This window comes from Chenopodium album, chromosome 15 (assembly GCF_948465745.1).
Source record: "Chenopodium album chromosome 15, dcCheAlbu1.1, whole genome shotgun sequence".
Lineage (NCBI taxonomy): Eukaryota > Viridiplantae > Streptophyta > Magnoliopsida > Caryophyllales > Amaranthaceae > Chenopodium > Chenopodium album.
Window position 1 is genome coordinate 46579290 of NC_137848.1, and position 15338 is coordinate 46594627.

Sequence of the window (15338 nt, forward strand, 5' to 3'; positions counted from 1 at the left end):
TCTCTAATGAAACAAAAATTATAAGTACACAAGAATTTTACTATAAAGCTTATTTTGAAACTTTTTTTTTAATTATATATATATATATATAATTTGAACTATTTTTAATTTAAGTAAATGTGTATGTGTTCCAATTTTGAGATGTACTTATCTTCTTGATGAATGATATGTACATGTATCTAATTAAGTATCTTGATTTAATTCAGTTTCTCTAGAACTTAAATCATAGCCATGTACTTTGATTCGTTGGATTCATTTTGTGTCATCAAATGATTATGAAATCTCTAATAACTATTTTCAGAAGAATTTTTTACAAGTAATTACATACAAATTGTAGCGCTTAAATCCTTTCATTTGTAAGGAGTAATTTTATCCAATGATTAATAATTTTACCTCTAAATTTAAAAATAATAAAAATGGCAAAAAAAAAAAGCCTCTTTTTAAAATTTTAGTGTTACAAAAATAAATAATTTCTTCAACTAAAAAAAAAAAATCAAAAAAATTAACATCATCCTCCTCTTTCTACAAACTAACAGGCTGGTGTTGTTGCTGTAACAACTTAAAGAAGAATCGCAATATTGGAACACACATTTAAAGTTTAAATACATGGCTATGATCAAGGTTCAAGAGAAACTGGATTAAATCAAGGTACAAGATCGGAAATCTGATCTTCTAGCTCATGCAATCTTTTTTGATAGAAGTCTATTATGAGAAGTCATGAAAATTTAACAAAAAAAAAAAAGGGAAAATGAATAATAAATCTTGAAATTTCAACAGACAGAAGGGAAAATGAATAATAAATCTTTCCATAAGGTTTTCTAGTGAAAATTAGAATGATCAATAAAGAATGTAAAAATATTAAGGTTTATCTTTTGGAGGGAAAAAACTACCTTTTATTTGTTTCATTTACCTATATGTTAGTTCTTTAGTGCACAAATCTAAATGACTAAACATCAATATCTTCAACTATGTGTTGTAAAAGCTTATGTCCTCTAATACTTTTAGTTGTTACATTTTTTAACTTTTACGATTTTCAAGCACATCTGTGATCATGATCACGAACATTATGTTCTATTAGATAATTGTAAATATTTTATATCTTTAGTCTTTACTCCGTAAAATTTATCTCAAGATAAATCGAATAACATCCTATATATATATATATATATATATATATATATATATATATATATATATATATATATATATATAATATGAATTTGATCTTTACGATAGGGCATCCTTATGTTTTGTAAAAATTGAAAACAAAAGTCAAAATTTAACAATAAAAAAAGAATATATAGAAGGAGTAGGAAACTATAATTTGAAGCTACATGTCATATATATCTAACAATATTCCACATGAGAATGTTTTTTCTTGTATTTATTAAAGTTATTTCATACTTAAAAATGTTCACTTTCAAATTGAAGATTTAAAATAAGACAAACAAAAAGGATTGAAAATAGTATTCATATAATACTTCCTCCGTTAATTTTTAATTGCATTGTTTAAATTTCGCATTATAAACATAATTTCGTTTGACTACCTTTAATAAATAATATATTCGAAAAAATATAGTCATTTGAGAATTTGTTTGCTTTGTTTTAATATTTATTTCATAATATCCAATTTTTCTTTATATAAAATTAGATATATGAAGTATTTTAATTGTTCATTGCATGAACGACAATCAAAACGTTGCTACCTAAAGTGAATGAAAGAAATAACTAAATATCGTATTTTGGCACATGCAATACTTTTTACTTGAAATTATTTGTTGAATCGAATGTTCTCATCACTTTATATAGTACAAAAAATTAAATCTTGATCAAAACATTATAGTGGTTGAAAAACTTTTGTAGTCATCCTAACAATTGTTCACTATTTTTACATTATCATGATTGTAAAAACTCAATTATATGATTTTTTTTTTCAGGTAAAAAAGAAGGTGTAACTGTGTTAAAATCTTGCACTATTTAACCTAGTGCGAGCTAGCGGAGTAGACCTATTAGATGTGGGGAGAAGGATAAGGAAATCCTCACCCCCAAGAACCTTTAGTAGAATTTGATCCCACAACTTCATTATTGTAAGATGCAAAAATTTCCACTACGTCAAGCCTAGCTTGATTGCTTGATAATTATGATCCATAATTAATACAATATAATTTTGATAGTTTATTCCTCTAGTGCAACCTACCAAAATATCCAAAAACAAGCAAGCATATTATAGAGGTTAAATTGTCCTCCACCTTATAATCAAGTCAAAGAGATCAAGGCAATATACTAAAATCCAATCAATCAAGTGCATATCACTCTGCCAAACTCCGAATCTACAAATTCTTCTATTATGCCACTTCTTCTAGTTTACCCCTTTCCTCCTTTTTACCTATATAACACGAAAACAACTCGAGTTTAGAAAACACATACATACATATTGCCTGGAAACCGAAAATTCTCAACTCCAAGCCATATCTAAACTTCATTAGCACGAAAACAACAGTGCTAATAATACAAAAAAAAACTCAAAAAAAAAAAAATAATTTCATGTCCCTAACTTTTTACCGTGCTGTAAAAACAATCTTAGTGCTAAATCAACCTTTTTTTTTCTTTCAAATAAGTGATTACAACTAACAAGTGATAGTAATCCGTACTTGTAAAAACAATAATTCGGGGCCCCATTTACCCACCCACTGCACCTTATCCTTTCTCGTTATATAAACTGCACTAAGTTTATATATTCAACTATTATAATCTAAACACCAAACAAAGAGTAAAGTTAACTCACACTCTTCCATCTCTCTTTATTTCTCTCTTTTTAACACTATAGTTCCTTTACTAAAACTAGTAGTCACATATCTTCATCCTTTTGCTAGCTAAGCTAGCAACTCTTGCTAGTTAGTTACCTAACGGTTTTCGTTCATCACTTGACACGAAACCTCTTTATTCATTGCTCTTACTTTGAAATTTGATTAGAGATGATTTCGTGGCACGACCTCTATACTGTGTTGGCGGCCATGGTGCCGTTGTATGTGGCTATGATATTAGCTTACGGCTCGGTCCGGTGGTGGAAGATCTTCTCCCCGGACCAATGTTCCGGGATCAACCGTTTCGTGGCCATCTTTGCTGTGCCTCTCCTTTCCTTTCATTTCATCTCTACTAATAATCCGTGGGAGATGAACCTTCATTTCATAGCAGCCGACACTCTACAAAAAGTGATCATGCTTGTGTTATTAGCCCTTTGGACTAACCTTACTCGAAACGGCAGCCTCGAGTGGATGATAACGATCTTTTCTCTTTCCACGCTTCCTAACACCCTTGTTATGGGTATCCCGCTCCTCATTGCTATGTACGGGCCGTATTCGGGTAGTCTTATGGTTCAGGTGGTTGTGTTGCAGTGTATTATTTGGTACACGCTTTTATTGTTCTTGTTTGAGTACCGTGGGGCAAAGATTCTTATCATGGAACAATTTCCCGAGACTGCAGCATCTATAGTATCCTTCAAAGTCGATTCCGATGTCGTGTCGTTAGACGGCCGGGACTTCCTAGAGACAGATGCTGAGCTTGGACAAGACGGAAAACTCCATGTTGTGGTGAGGAAGTCTAATGCCTCTAGACGGTCTCTGTCTGGTATGACACCGAGACCGTCTAATTTAACAGGAGCTGAGATTTACAGTCTCAGCTCCTCTAGAAATCCGACCCCTAGAGGGTCGAATTTCAATACCTCGGATTTTTATTCTATGATGGGATACCAAGGATTTGGTGGCAGGCTCTCGAATTTCGGGCCTGCCGACTTATACTCAGTACAATCCTCACGAGGACCTACCCCTCGTCCTTCCAATTTCGATGAGAACCCAAACGCTTCTCCAAGGTTCGGGTTCTACCCAGGAGCTACTACAACTGTAGCTCCCGGTACTAATCCTCCGAATTCGGCTACTGGGTCTTACCCAGCGCCGAATCCAGAGTTTGTCAATGGCACCGGTGGTGGTAATAAAAGTGGTGGAAAGAATCAAGAAAAGCCGGGCCCGCAACAACAAGCGCAGCCCGGACAAGGACAAGGACACCACCAAAGCAAATTGAGCCATGATGCTAAAGAGCTTCACATGTTCGTGTGGAGCTCTAGTGCTTCTCCTGTTTCAGAGGTTGGTGGGCTCCACGTTTTTGGAAGTAATGATTTCGGCACTCCTGATCAATCTGGTCGCTCTGATCAAGGTGCTAAGGAAATCCGGATGTTGGTTTCTGATCAGCCACAAAATGGTGAAACAAAAGGTACACTTTCTTCATTAATTTAAGTATATATATTCCGCTGCTCTACGGGATTTTGTCATAAATTTCCAACCAATCATGTTACAAAATACCACTTTAGTTTATTTTATACTCAAATTTGACTGCTGATGTATGGAAAATAATTAAACAGCTTTAGAAAATTATTATTGAATATGTAAATGTATATATAAATTCCAAAAAACAGCCCCATTATTGATTTCAGGGCTTAGGAAAAGTGAGGAATTTGCAAGGGAGGATTTCAGCTTTACAGGTGGAGAAGAGGAGAGAGAAAAGGACGGGGCGATACCGATGGCGGGGATAAATAAGCTAGGGTCGAGTTCGGCGGCAGAGTTACAACCGAAAGCAGTGGCGGGAGCGGAGGAATTAGGTGGTGCTAAACACATGCCTCCGGCTAGTGTAATGACAAGATTAATCTTAATCATGGTTTGGAGAAAATTGATTAGAAATCCCAACACGTATTCAAGTCTAATCGGCCTAATTTGGTCATTGGTTTCTTTTCGGTAAGTTAATTGGACCCTACCAAAGAAAATTTAGCCAAAGAAATAATGTTCTGGTAACCTTTTTGGTTTTCGCCTTTTTAGAAAGTGTTGCATGCTCTACAATTACACTCTCTCAATTATAACGGTTATATTGATTAACAAATTACTATTAAACTTATTTTATATTTTATGTTACACTAAAATTGACCGTCGATCATTCTATCAAGATTTAATAGTCACATTGCTGGTTTAATCAGAACTAACAACAACGTATAAAGTAACAATTAAATCCGAACATATGAAGTAGGTGTTGTTTGTTTGTCTGCTTTTGTTTGTTAATGAATTGTATACCTAAAAAGTTTAATGAATGTTTGGTTACAAATGCAGGTTTCATGTGAAAATGCCGATAATAATAGAGAAATCAATCTCAATACTTTCAGATGCTGGACTTGGTATGGCTATGTTCAGCTTAGGTGAGTTATACTCCCATAACGTTTCTGGTTGATGCTTCCCAATTTCCCATGTGCTATGTTTCTTAACCGATCATGTAGGTCCATTTGCTAGAACACCAAATTATATAAATATAATATTTTTAAAATTCTCTTTTTTTTATTTCAATCAATTGCAATTATTTGGGATGGTTTTTCGCTTTTATGTCCACCTTCTTTATTATAAAAAAGCTTAGAATCCGTTTATAATTTAAAATTAGATAAATTTAGATAAAATAAGTTGAATTAAATAGGACATTGATCGATAACTACTAGTTCTTCTTTATGTTAATTTTATTTGGACACTGTTGCAAAGCTGACATTTAACCATATGCTCCAACTATGTCCCCTTTTTTCGGTGCTTTTGCTTTTACTAAAGTGTTCTCTCTTCTCCCTTAACTTCTTTGATTATGGTTGTCCTAATCTAGCATCTGGACTTGTTGATAGTATCTTTGTTTGTTAGGGCCTTAGGGTTAATTATTCTCCATAAGCTGGCTAATGTTGGAAATTACTGTTTGATTTTATGTTAGCTAGTTAATTAGTTACTCCGATTGAAATATCGATAGTATATATCGTGTTTTATATAAACATGTATTTTATACAGTTATTAGAATGAACTATATTAATTTAGAAATATATATTACATTCACGAATTTCTAATAAATCTCCTATTAAAAATTGATTATATACAGTTGTATTATACATCATTTTTCTTTTATTTTAAACCCATACTAGTTGGACTTTAAAGTCTGTAACATGATCTTTATCATTAGATAAAGGGACAAATGTGCTTCATATTAATGAGATGACACATAGTTGAGGAATCCATTGTCGTTAGATTTGAAGCAAACATATTATTACTTTGAATATTGTGTCGTATTTTGAAAAGGATTTTGCTAAACATAAAACAGAAGATACAATTTTTTTTTTTTTTTTTTTTTTTGGCAAAAGAAGATAGATTTTATTTGAAGATATATATGTTCATTGTTAAGTCATACAACATTATACCCTAAGCTAAATTCTTTTGAGATTATCTTTTTTTAGTGCTGTAAAAGTCTTCTTAAATTTCGTCATTTAATCGATTAACATAATTTACAATTACCATTATTTTTCTCATCATCATTTAATGCAATGTCTAAGAAATGCAATCAACGTATTAAAAATTTTTCATCAATTTTTAAGAACACCTAATAAATTTGTATGGTAAATTATTCTTAAAAGCCTTAAATAAATCATGGGTAATGATATATGTAATCTTTAGGGCTATATATAAGTATTAAATATACTTTCTAAAATGGAATTAAGTTGGGAATTCGTGACAAAATCACGCACAGTTCGGTGTAATTAATGTTAATCTTTCTCCATTATTTCCTTTTTTAACTTCTTATACATAGTTCTTAGAAGTATATATATCATTTTCCATATATCATATCATGAAAGGATATGGAGTATTAACTATTGGAATACAATTTCTCTATATCGTTGTCAAATCACCTATTTTAATACTAATACATTATATGTATGTCCTTTTGTTATAATTTCATAATTGGTTGAACTAGAATGTTAGTTAGTTAGTTGTTAGCTCACATTAATTACACATTTTTCGTATATTACTAAGATTGTACTTGATATATTACATAAAAGAGTAAATGAATCATTAGGCTTGAGCTAATTTTTTTAGATAAATACTACTCTGTAGATGAAAGATCGATCTTATAAGATAAGAACCTCTCTCATATCAATCGATATGAAATGATAAATAATACTAAAAATTCGGCAACAATGTCAAAAGTCCCATTGATATGATTTAGAGTTGTGGTTAGTAATGGACTGACGTATGTACAAAAAAGTAGGACCATTACCTTTGTGCTGCATAGGTTTGTGGTCCTAGCATGAAGGCCATTAGGTCTTACTAACAATTAAAACCTTATCTCATGTTTTTGTGTTGTATATTTTCTGCAAATTATATTGGTGGATGCTAATATGAGTAGGATGCATAATTTGTTACACTTATACCTGTTGTACTACTATGATTTATGACTAGAGAATAATTGTTTTCTTTCGTATAAATGGAAACTTTTGAAAGGTTTGTTCATGGCTCTACAACCAAAGATGATTGCATGTGGGAATAAAGTTGCCACCTTTGCTATGGCTGTGAGATTTCTTACCGGTCCGGCGGTAATGGCGGTGGCTGCCATTGCTATTGGTTTAAGGGGTGATCTTCTTCGAATTGCCATTGTTCAGGTTTGTACGCATATTTTTAACTTACTTGGCAACCCAATAAATAAATTTTTTTAACAAATATGAATATTGACAGTAGTTTTTGTTAACCTTAAAAAAATTAAATCTCAACGTTAATTAGGTCTAATCGAGACTAATCAATTTAAATAAGTACGTAATAATCACTAACTATCAAGTTTAATAATAAATTATTTTAGATAATTTCAAGTGAATAGAACACACTCAGTCATATAAAATGATGACTTATTTTGCAACATGAATAACTTGGTACGGAGTACATAAAATTTATACTAACTTATAATATTTTTATATATAAAATACAGGCAGCACTTCCTCAAGGGATTGTCCCGTTTGTTTTTGCCAAAGAATACAACAATCATCCAGCCATTCTGAGCACTGCGTAAGTACATTTCTAAAGCTATTTCTTTATTTAACTTAATATATTATGAATTTTTTTAATTGAAAAAATTAAACTTTATATGTAATATGAATTGTAACGTGCTTACGTGCCTAACCAGATGCAATTTGCTAAACAAAAGAACGGCAAACTTTAATGACTATCAATTGCGTTTCATCATGTTGCATTATACTTTACTACACGTGAAAAGTTGATTTTTTTTTCATAATTAAATAATCAAAAGTAATTATAATCTATGTTACATGAATCTTATCTTATAAATAATGACAATTAATGCCAATAACCTTTTGTGCTATGTAACATTAGAGTTGTTGTCTATAGATTATAGTAATGCTTTCTTTAATTTATTCTCATATAAGTATTCTTCTTGAAGATTATTGTATTGCTAATTAAAAACAGATTAACCAATAATATTGTGTTGGATTTCAAATTGACAAGTGACAGTCCATTAATATTTTAAGTGACCAATTAACATTGAATATAGCTATTACGCATAATAAGGTTTTTTTTATTTTTTTTATTTTTTAAGTTTCACTATATGTGATTATGTATAAATTAACTTTGTTTGACAAATTAGAATTAGCCAGATCGACTTTTACTAGATGACTATGTATAAATTGTTGTAAAAAGTTCTAACATTTGATGTTTCAATTGTTGTGCACAGCGTGATCTTTGGGATGTTGATAGCGCTACCAATTACCTTGGTCTACTACATCCTATTAGGGTTATAAAAATTCTTTTTCTTCACCAAAGAATGAGATTAAGCTAATTAAGCTTATTACTACGTCGAAGTTATCCATCAATTTTGGGGAGAAGAAGTTAATTAATTCCAAAAGTCCAAGGTGTTTGGATGTTATTGGGTGCCCTAAAAAAAAGGGTACAAAAATTTTCCCACTTTCAAGATACTCTCAACTCTCAAGACTACAATGGTCTAATTGGGATATTGGAAAAGTGAAACTACTAATTCACATTCGCCAAGCAAATCAAGGTGATTGGTTGTTAGAGGTAAAGATATTTGACTTATTGAAGGAATTTGCTGCCTAATTTGAGGATCATGCTCCCACAAACTTTAGACCACCCCAAAAAAAATTTGTAATCTCAAATTTTTAATTAAAAGTTTGGGAAAAAGCAGGCAAAAGAGAGGAAAATAGGGATAGTTGTGGGTCCCCAATTTTTATATATTGTTAATTAGTAGTTTATTTAAACTATTACGGAATATTAATATTATTAATAGCAGTAGCAACGTGGATTGCTATTTAGAATTTTTTTTTTTTGATTTAAGGTTAGTATTCCGTTTGTAGTATACTAGTATTGTATTGATGAAGAGATGAAATGTAAATTTTGATTTGTAAATGCAAGTGTTTTTTTTTTTTTTGTTTTTTTTTTTGTTTTTTGTTTTTCTAATTAATTTGAAAAAAAATTAAATGGTTGTAGTCTTCGGATCTTTTTATCAAAGAGTAAAGAAGTTGTCATTGTAGAATATTTTATGATGTTTGTCTATTTTAACTTGTAAGGTTAGATTCTACTTTCTAGTTGTATATCATGTCAACAATATTTGCGGTTCATGCTTCTCTGACAAAGTATCGTGTGTTTTAAATAGTTTCTATTTTTAGGGCAGTGCATGTGTACCATATTACTCCAACTATTTATGCGCACAATAATGCAAGCTTTTTGTTATTTATCAATTGAAATAAAATCTTGGTCGAAGACATGTAATGGAATAATGAACATTTAGTTTGTAAGAGACGTTTAACGTTGAATTGTATACAAATTTAATAAAATTACCATAAATGTTATGATTCTAAATATATATTAATTCATACTAAATGAGTTGTGGGAATCAAATATGGAGTAATAATTTTGTACCTAATGAGCCGTGAGAGACTGGATAACCTTGTTGGCTTATAAAGTTGACTTTCAAAAGTGAATACAATGAAGTATTTTTCCTAGTGTCCTGCTAGAAAAGGTGATATGTTATTAGTACTTTAATTTGTTGGTGGAAAGACAACTTTGTCCTTGGTTGAGGTTGTTGTATGCTTATTTGATTCCTGTAGATTAATTGATGAAAAACTTTGAAGGATTTATTAGCCAAAGTTGAACCCTAAAAATGTTGGCATGCAGAAAATAAACAAGATGATAATATATATTGTAGCTCCAAAGAAACCTATCATTATTCACTTTATTGATATGAAAAGCAACTGATATGGTTCCAAGTGAAAAGTTAAAGCTAAGACAGATTTGAATAAGGTCAATCAAACAAAGGAAGTCATAACTATGGTTAAAAAAAAAAAGGAGAATATGTATGACCATCAGTGACAGTTATTGGGCCACAAAAATTTAGGACGAAGGGGTGAGGGGTAAGGTTTAATCTCCAATCTCTTGCTAAAATTAAAAAAAAAAAAAAAAAAAAAAAAAAAAAAACCCTTAACCTCTATAGGCATTGTTTGCTTTAATAAACATCATATTAATTACCTATAAACAAGAACTTTAATAATTTTAGGTGCGGCTAGCCCTGCCTACCATAACCAATAATTTTAATTTGGTAAATTTGTTTTTTAAAAAGTATGCTTTGGTCATTTGCCCTTACTAAACTCTGCCCTCTTCAATAAAATACAAACTAATCAAAGAAACTAAAGAACGTTTCAATTTTATGTTTTGAGGGAAATGCAACACACTTATACCTTTGATGAACACTTGTGCAACCTAAATTGTACTTGTACTAACTAAGCAACGCCCTATATCTCATTTGAAAACATGACTAAGGGCCTGTTCATATTAACTGAATTGAGCTGAACTGAACTGATTGGAGCTGAACTGAACTGATTGGAACTGAACTGAACTGAATTGAGCTAAAATGAATATTTTATGTGAGAGGGAAATTAAGAGCTGAACTGAACTGAACTGAACTGAACTGATTGGAACTGATTGGAGCTGAACTGAACTGAAATTAAGTAAATGTGAACAGGCCCTAAGCTTAGACCTAATAATAGGTTATATTTAGCCACATTTTTTTTTTTTTTTTTTGTAATCACAACAATTGATTGAGCTAAAAAAAAAAATCTTTCTAGCTAAAGGTTATGATGAAAACTATTTTAATGAATGGGACCCTTCTTACAATTATTTGAATGACAACATAATAATTAATCCAATTTAATCCTTGAAACCAAATAGTTTTTACGTCTTCTTACAATCATTTGAATGACAACGTAACAACTAACCCAATTTAATCTCAGGAACTAAATAGTTCTTACACATCAAGAACTTTTTTTAGACTAAGGTGATATTCTTTTCATTTGATATTTATTCAAATTAAATTATTTAAGCAATTTAAATTATTTTTACTGATTGATGTTAAATCAGTTTCCTGAAATCAATTTTTTTTTTTTCCATTGAACTTAAATTACTATTTAGAGCTTAAATTATTTTATTATCTAAAGGGTTTATATTTAATAAATGTTATGTTTTATAGGTAATCTTATAGCAGAAGAATTGCCATTGATGAATTTTTAAGAGATCTTGTTTTCTTAAAACTCACAAAGACAAGTTTGGTGTTTTGTTTTAATGATATTATACCAGGGTAACGTTTTTTTTAAACTAGTTATACAGTATGGAGTATCAAAGTAATTAAAATTTTAAACTAATTTATCTTCCTATTTATTGTTCATATAAAATGAGGTAGTAAGTGAAAATTAGATTCCTATTTTTACTTTTTAGATAGGAGAGAGAAATTTATTTAGAAACATTGGTATTATCATACAGAGTAGTTTTATGTGAATCATGTGGTGGATTAAGGAGTGATAAAAGTGAAAACTTTCTATAGCAAAAGTAGAAAGATAAAAAAAAAATGGATACATCAAAAAGAAAAGTATGAAGATTTGAAAAAGAAAAAAAAACCGAGAAAGATAGAGGGTATCAAAATACACAAGAGAATAAGGCTTATGTATAGAAATAATTCGAATAAGATATACGAAAAAAATTCTTAAACCTAGAATATCAATAGGGGTTGTATGCAAACCTGGATTTTGGGAGGGTCGAGTCGGGTCAGAGTCGGTGCAGTTTATTGTGGCTTAGGTTAAAGAGGGTCATATTTTATAGGGTCAATAGCGGGTCGATAATAGGCAGGCCAACAAACTATCAATTAAAATAAATGTTGGACGAAGACATAATTAAGTATGTCTGAATACAAAAATATGCATGTAACTTTTTTACATAATCTAATTTCTTTATGTATTAAATTAGACAAATATTTTGGTCTTATATTGACCCTACACAATAAGAGCCCCGTTAAAGACCTAACCCTACTAAATTGGGCTACTCTGCCTGTCCAATAACCAAATAATAGAAGTCGTGTAGTCAAAATTTGATCATAGATAGTAGCTTGAGTGCGAAAGAATAGAATAGAATCTCCCTTTCTCAAATAACTAAACTAACTAACATCAACTCAGCAATAGAGCAAATTGAGAAAGAAGCAATATTGTTTAGTAGATTTGTATTGAACCCTAAGCCAAGAAACGAATTTGTATAGGCAATAATTAATCATCATTGTAGGGGTATTTATAAGATTTACCATAGTAAAAAAAAATTCAACAATTTTATGACCAAGTTTTACACATTGTTTTAATTATTATTGGGAGATAGGAGTTCCTACCACCCTTATGTTCTGTCACTATTTCAAACATCAAATGTTAGTATTTTGTTCTTTTTATGCTCATATCACTAGCTGAGCTTCTTCAATTTACACAATTCTTACTATCCTTATCGGATGCCAATTATGAAAGAAGATATATAATGTTTATCCACTTGAACAACGACCAAGACTTAGACCATCTAACCATGTACTAGTTTTTTATATGTTGAACTGAAATTATATTTGTTGATTAAATCCGACTTATGCTTATTGTAAGTGATATCAATTGATGAGCTAGGACAACAATTTTTAATAAATGAAAAAACTTTTATTTATACACTAGAGTTTTTGTCGGCAAAATTATCAAAGCTCGTTACTTTTTTGCGGGTTTGAGCATGAGATTTGATGCTAAGGTTTGACACGAATTTTGATCACCTTTAATACAAAGGCCCTTTGTCTTAACTACTAGGCCAATACCTCATTAGTATGATTGCATATAATATGTCATATGATGCAAATGTTCAAATTAAATGGTAAATGGACAAAATTGGTAAAAAAAAAAAAAAAAGAAAGAAAAAGGACCAAAAAGCATTAATGAGAAACCAATGACATATAACAAAAACAAGGTCCAACCTTGTGGACAAATCCACGTAAGAAATAAAAGCCCTAAAAAGGGGTCCATCTTCATGTGGAAGCCCATACTACACTCATGTGCTCAAGATTTACACATCCTTTGCTTCTCCAATTTGTTAGGTTGATAATGATAGTAACTCTAAACCATATTAGGTCTGCCTCCATTATTGTTCATAAGAGTTGAGACTTAGAAAACAAAATAAATTAAGTAGACAACATATATTGACATATGATAAGATAGGACTCTACCATTTATGAAAGTGATATATAAAAAATATATATATATTTTCAAAAAAAATATTTTTACAAAATTATTATTCCCCCCCCCCCCCCCAAAAAAAAAAAAAAAGACTCCTAGATGAGTTTGGTCTAACCAATTTGTTTATTTCATAACATACAAAGCATATAAAAAAAGAGAAAAAGATTGGATACCCTTGAATGTGACATTGACAACCATCTTTAGTGTCCCCTTGGCTCTTACGGTTTTGTAGAAGAGCCTTTGGAAGGGAGTTTGTGTGGTTACAAAAGAACAGTCCCTACCAAATTAAAGTGAAGGGTGTTTACAACTCACTAGGCTGCAGACCATATATGGCGCAGGATGGGTGCCCTTCCTTGGAAGGTAGTTTTTAGCATCCATTACCTTAATTTACCCATTGTCTATGTAAATGGTGCTACGAGAATGGGTGTAATTTGACTAGTTGTTTAGATGTGTCTAATCATATGTTTGGGTCGAGCCATGTCGGATCGATGTATGTGTATCCTTTTGGGTCGAATTGGTTTCTTGTCAAATCTAATCTAATTTCATATCATATCATATCACTAATATATAAAACCGGTCTCGCAGCTAGGTCACGAGACATCAATACTTGACATTCTAGATTTTCGCCAAGTGCCGAGCTACGTAAGCGACAAATAGGTATGACTGTGACACATAGGATGTTAAGTTTGTGAATTTGGATAAATTTTGTAAGATAAAAATGTTGTATAGTGTTTTTATTATCGATGTACTTTCAATATTTCATATATACGAAATTAATTATAAATTTAATAAATATCTTATAACTGAGTACTATTTCCATCATAAAATTCGTTTTAAAAAGTTCTTTAAAATAAGATCTATTTATAATAGAGAAATTTGTTAAAAGGACCTTTTAAGTGGTCGACTTTTTGTTTTGTAAAGGACCTTTTAAATGAAAAGTTGTGAAAAAGGACCTTTTAAGTTGTATTATTTTTTTAGGGGTACTTGGGTGAGTTTTTCGGGTGGTCAACGCCGGAGCTCCGGTGTTGAATTTCACGTGTTACTAGTATATATAAAGGGAGTTTTTTCCTGAGATTTTAGAGCGCCACATAGAATTTTAATTTTTTTAATATTATTAAAGCGCCATAATAATATTATTATTTTTAAAATGCTACAATAGGATTATGCCACATAAGATAAGTTTGTTTAAAGGATTTAATAAAAAAAAACGTCATGTAGGATTAATATTTTTAAAATGTTACAATACAATTATGTCATGTATGATAAGTTTTTTTAAACTCTATGTAGGATTATAATAATAAATTAAAAAATTATCAGAGTGACACATAAGATTATTATTTTTAAAAATTATCATAAATAAAATTAAATAATTTATTTGGGTGATTAGTGGAACCAACATTATAATTAAATTTTACAAAAATTTTATAAAGGAGAGTTTTTCAAGATATTATAGAGCATCATATAGAAAAATATTATATTTTAACCAATGAAAAAAAGAATTGCAATTTATTTTAAATCTAAAATTTTATAATAATTATAATAATAAATTTAGCACATTTTCTGTGTGGCTAACCATATCGTGTGGCCAGATGTGATATACAAAAATAGTGATCGGGTAACCCTTGACTTTCCAAGTAACCCATGATCGATTGAGTAACCCTTGACCAACCGAATAACCCCTGACTAAGTAATCCTGACCACACGATGTGACCAACCACATATGAAACTTTTAGAAATAAAATAAAAAATTCAAGTAGTAAGCAAGAGAATATCACAAAGTTTAGGAGATAAATATATATATATAGTAGAGTATTTTATTTGGTAAAAAAAAATACAAACCGTGCAATGCACAGCTTCATATAATAATAATAATAATAATAATAATAATAAGACTTCTTCCGTTTAAAAA

General features: G+C 30.5%; 1 protein-coding gene across 2 annotated transcripts; it reads left to right on the plus strand.

Moving 5' to 3' along the window:
- Positions 1 to 2731: 2731 nt before the first annotated feature.
- LOC145583214 (auxin efflux carrier component 4-like) lies at positions 2732 to 9263 on the plus strand. Of its 2 annotated transcripts, none has more exons than XM_081640399.1 (6): positions 2732 to 4266; positions 4469 to 4784; positions 5151 to 5236; positions 7338 to 7495; positions 7816 to 7892; positions 8575 to 9263. In XM_081640399.1, exons 1-6 carry the CDS (start codon positions 2976 to 2978, stop codon positions 8639 to 8641), a joined length of 1995 nt encoding a protein of 664 aa, XP_081496525.1. In that variant the 5' UTR covers positions 2732 to 2975; the 3' UTR covers positions 8642 to 9263. The 2 variants fall into 2 exon arrangements, with proteins under 2 accessions (XP_081496525.1, XP_081496526.1); XM_081640400.1 differs by having other exon boundaries at positions 2733 to 4266; positions 4487 to 4784.
- The last annotated feature ends 6075 nt before the right edge of the window (positions 9264 to 15338 follow it).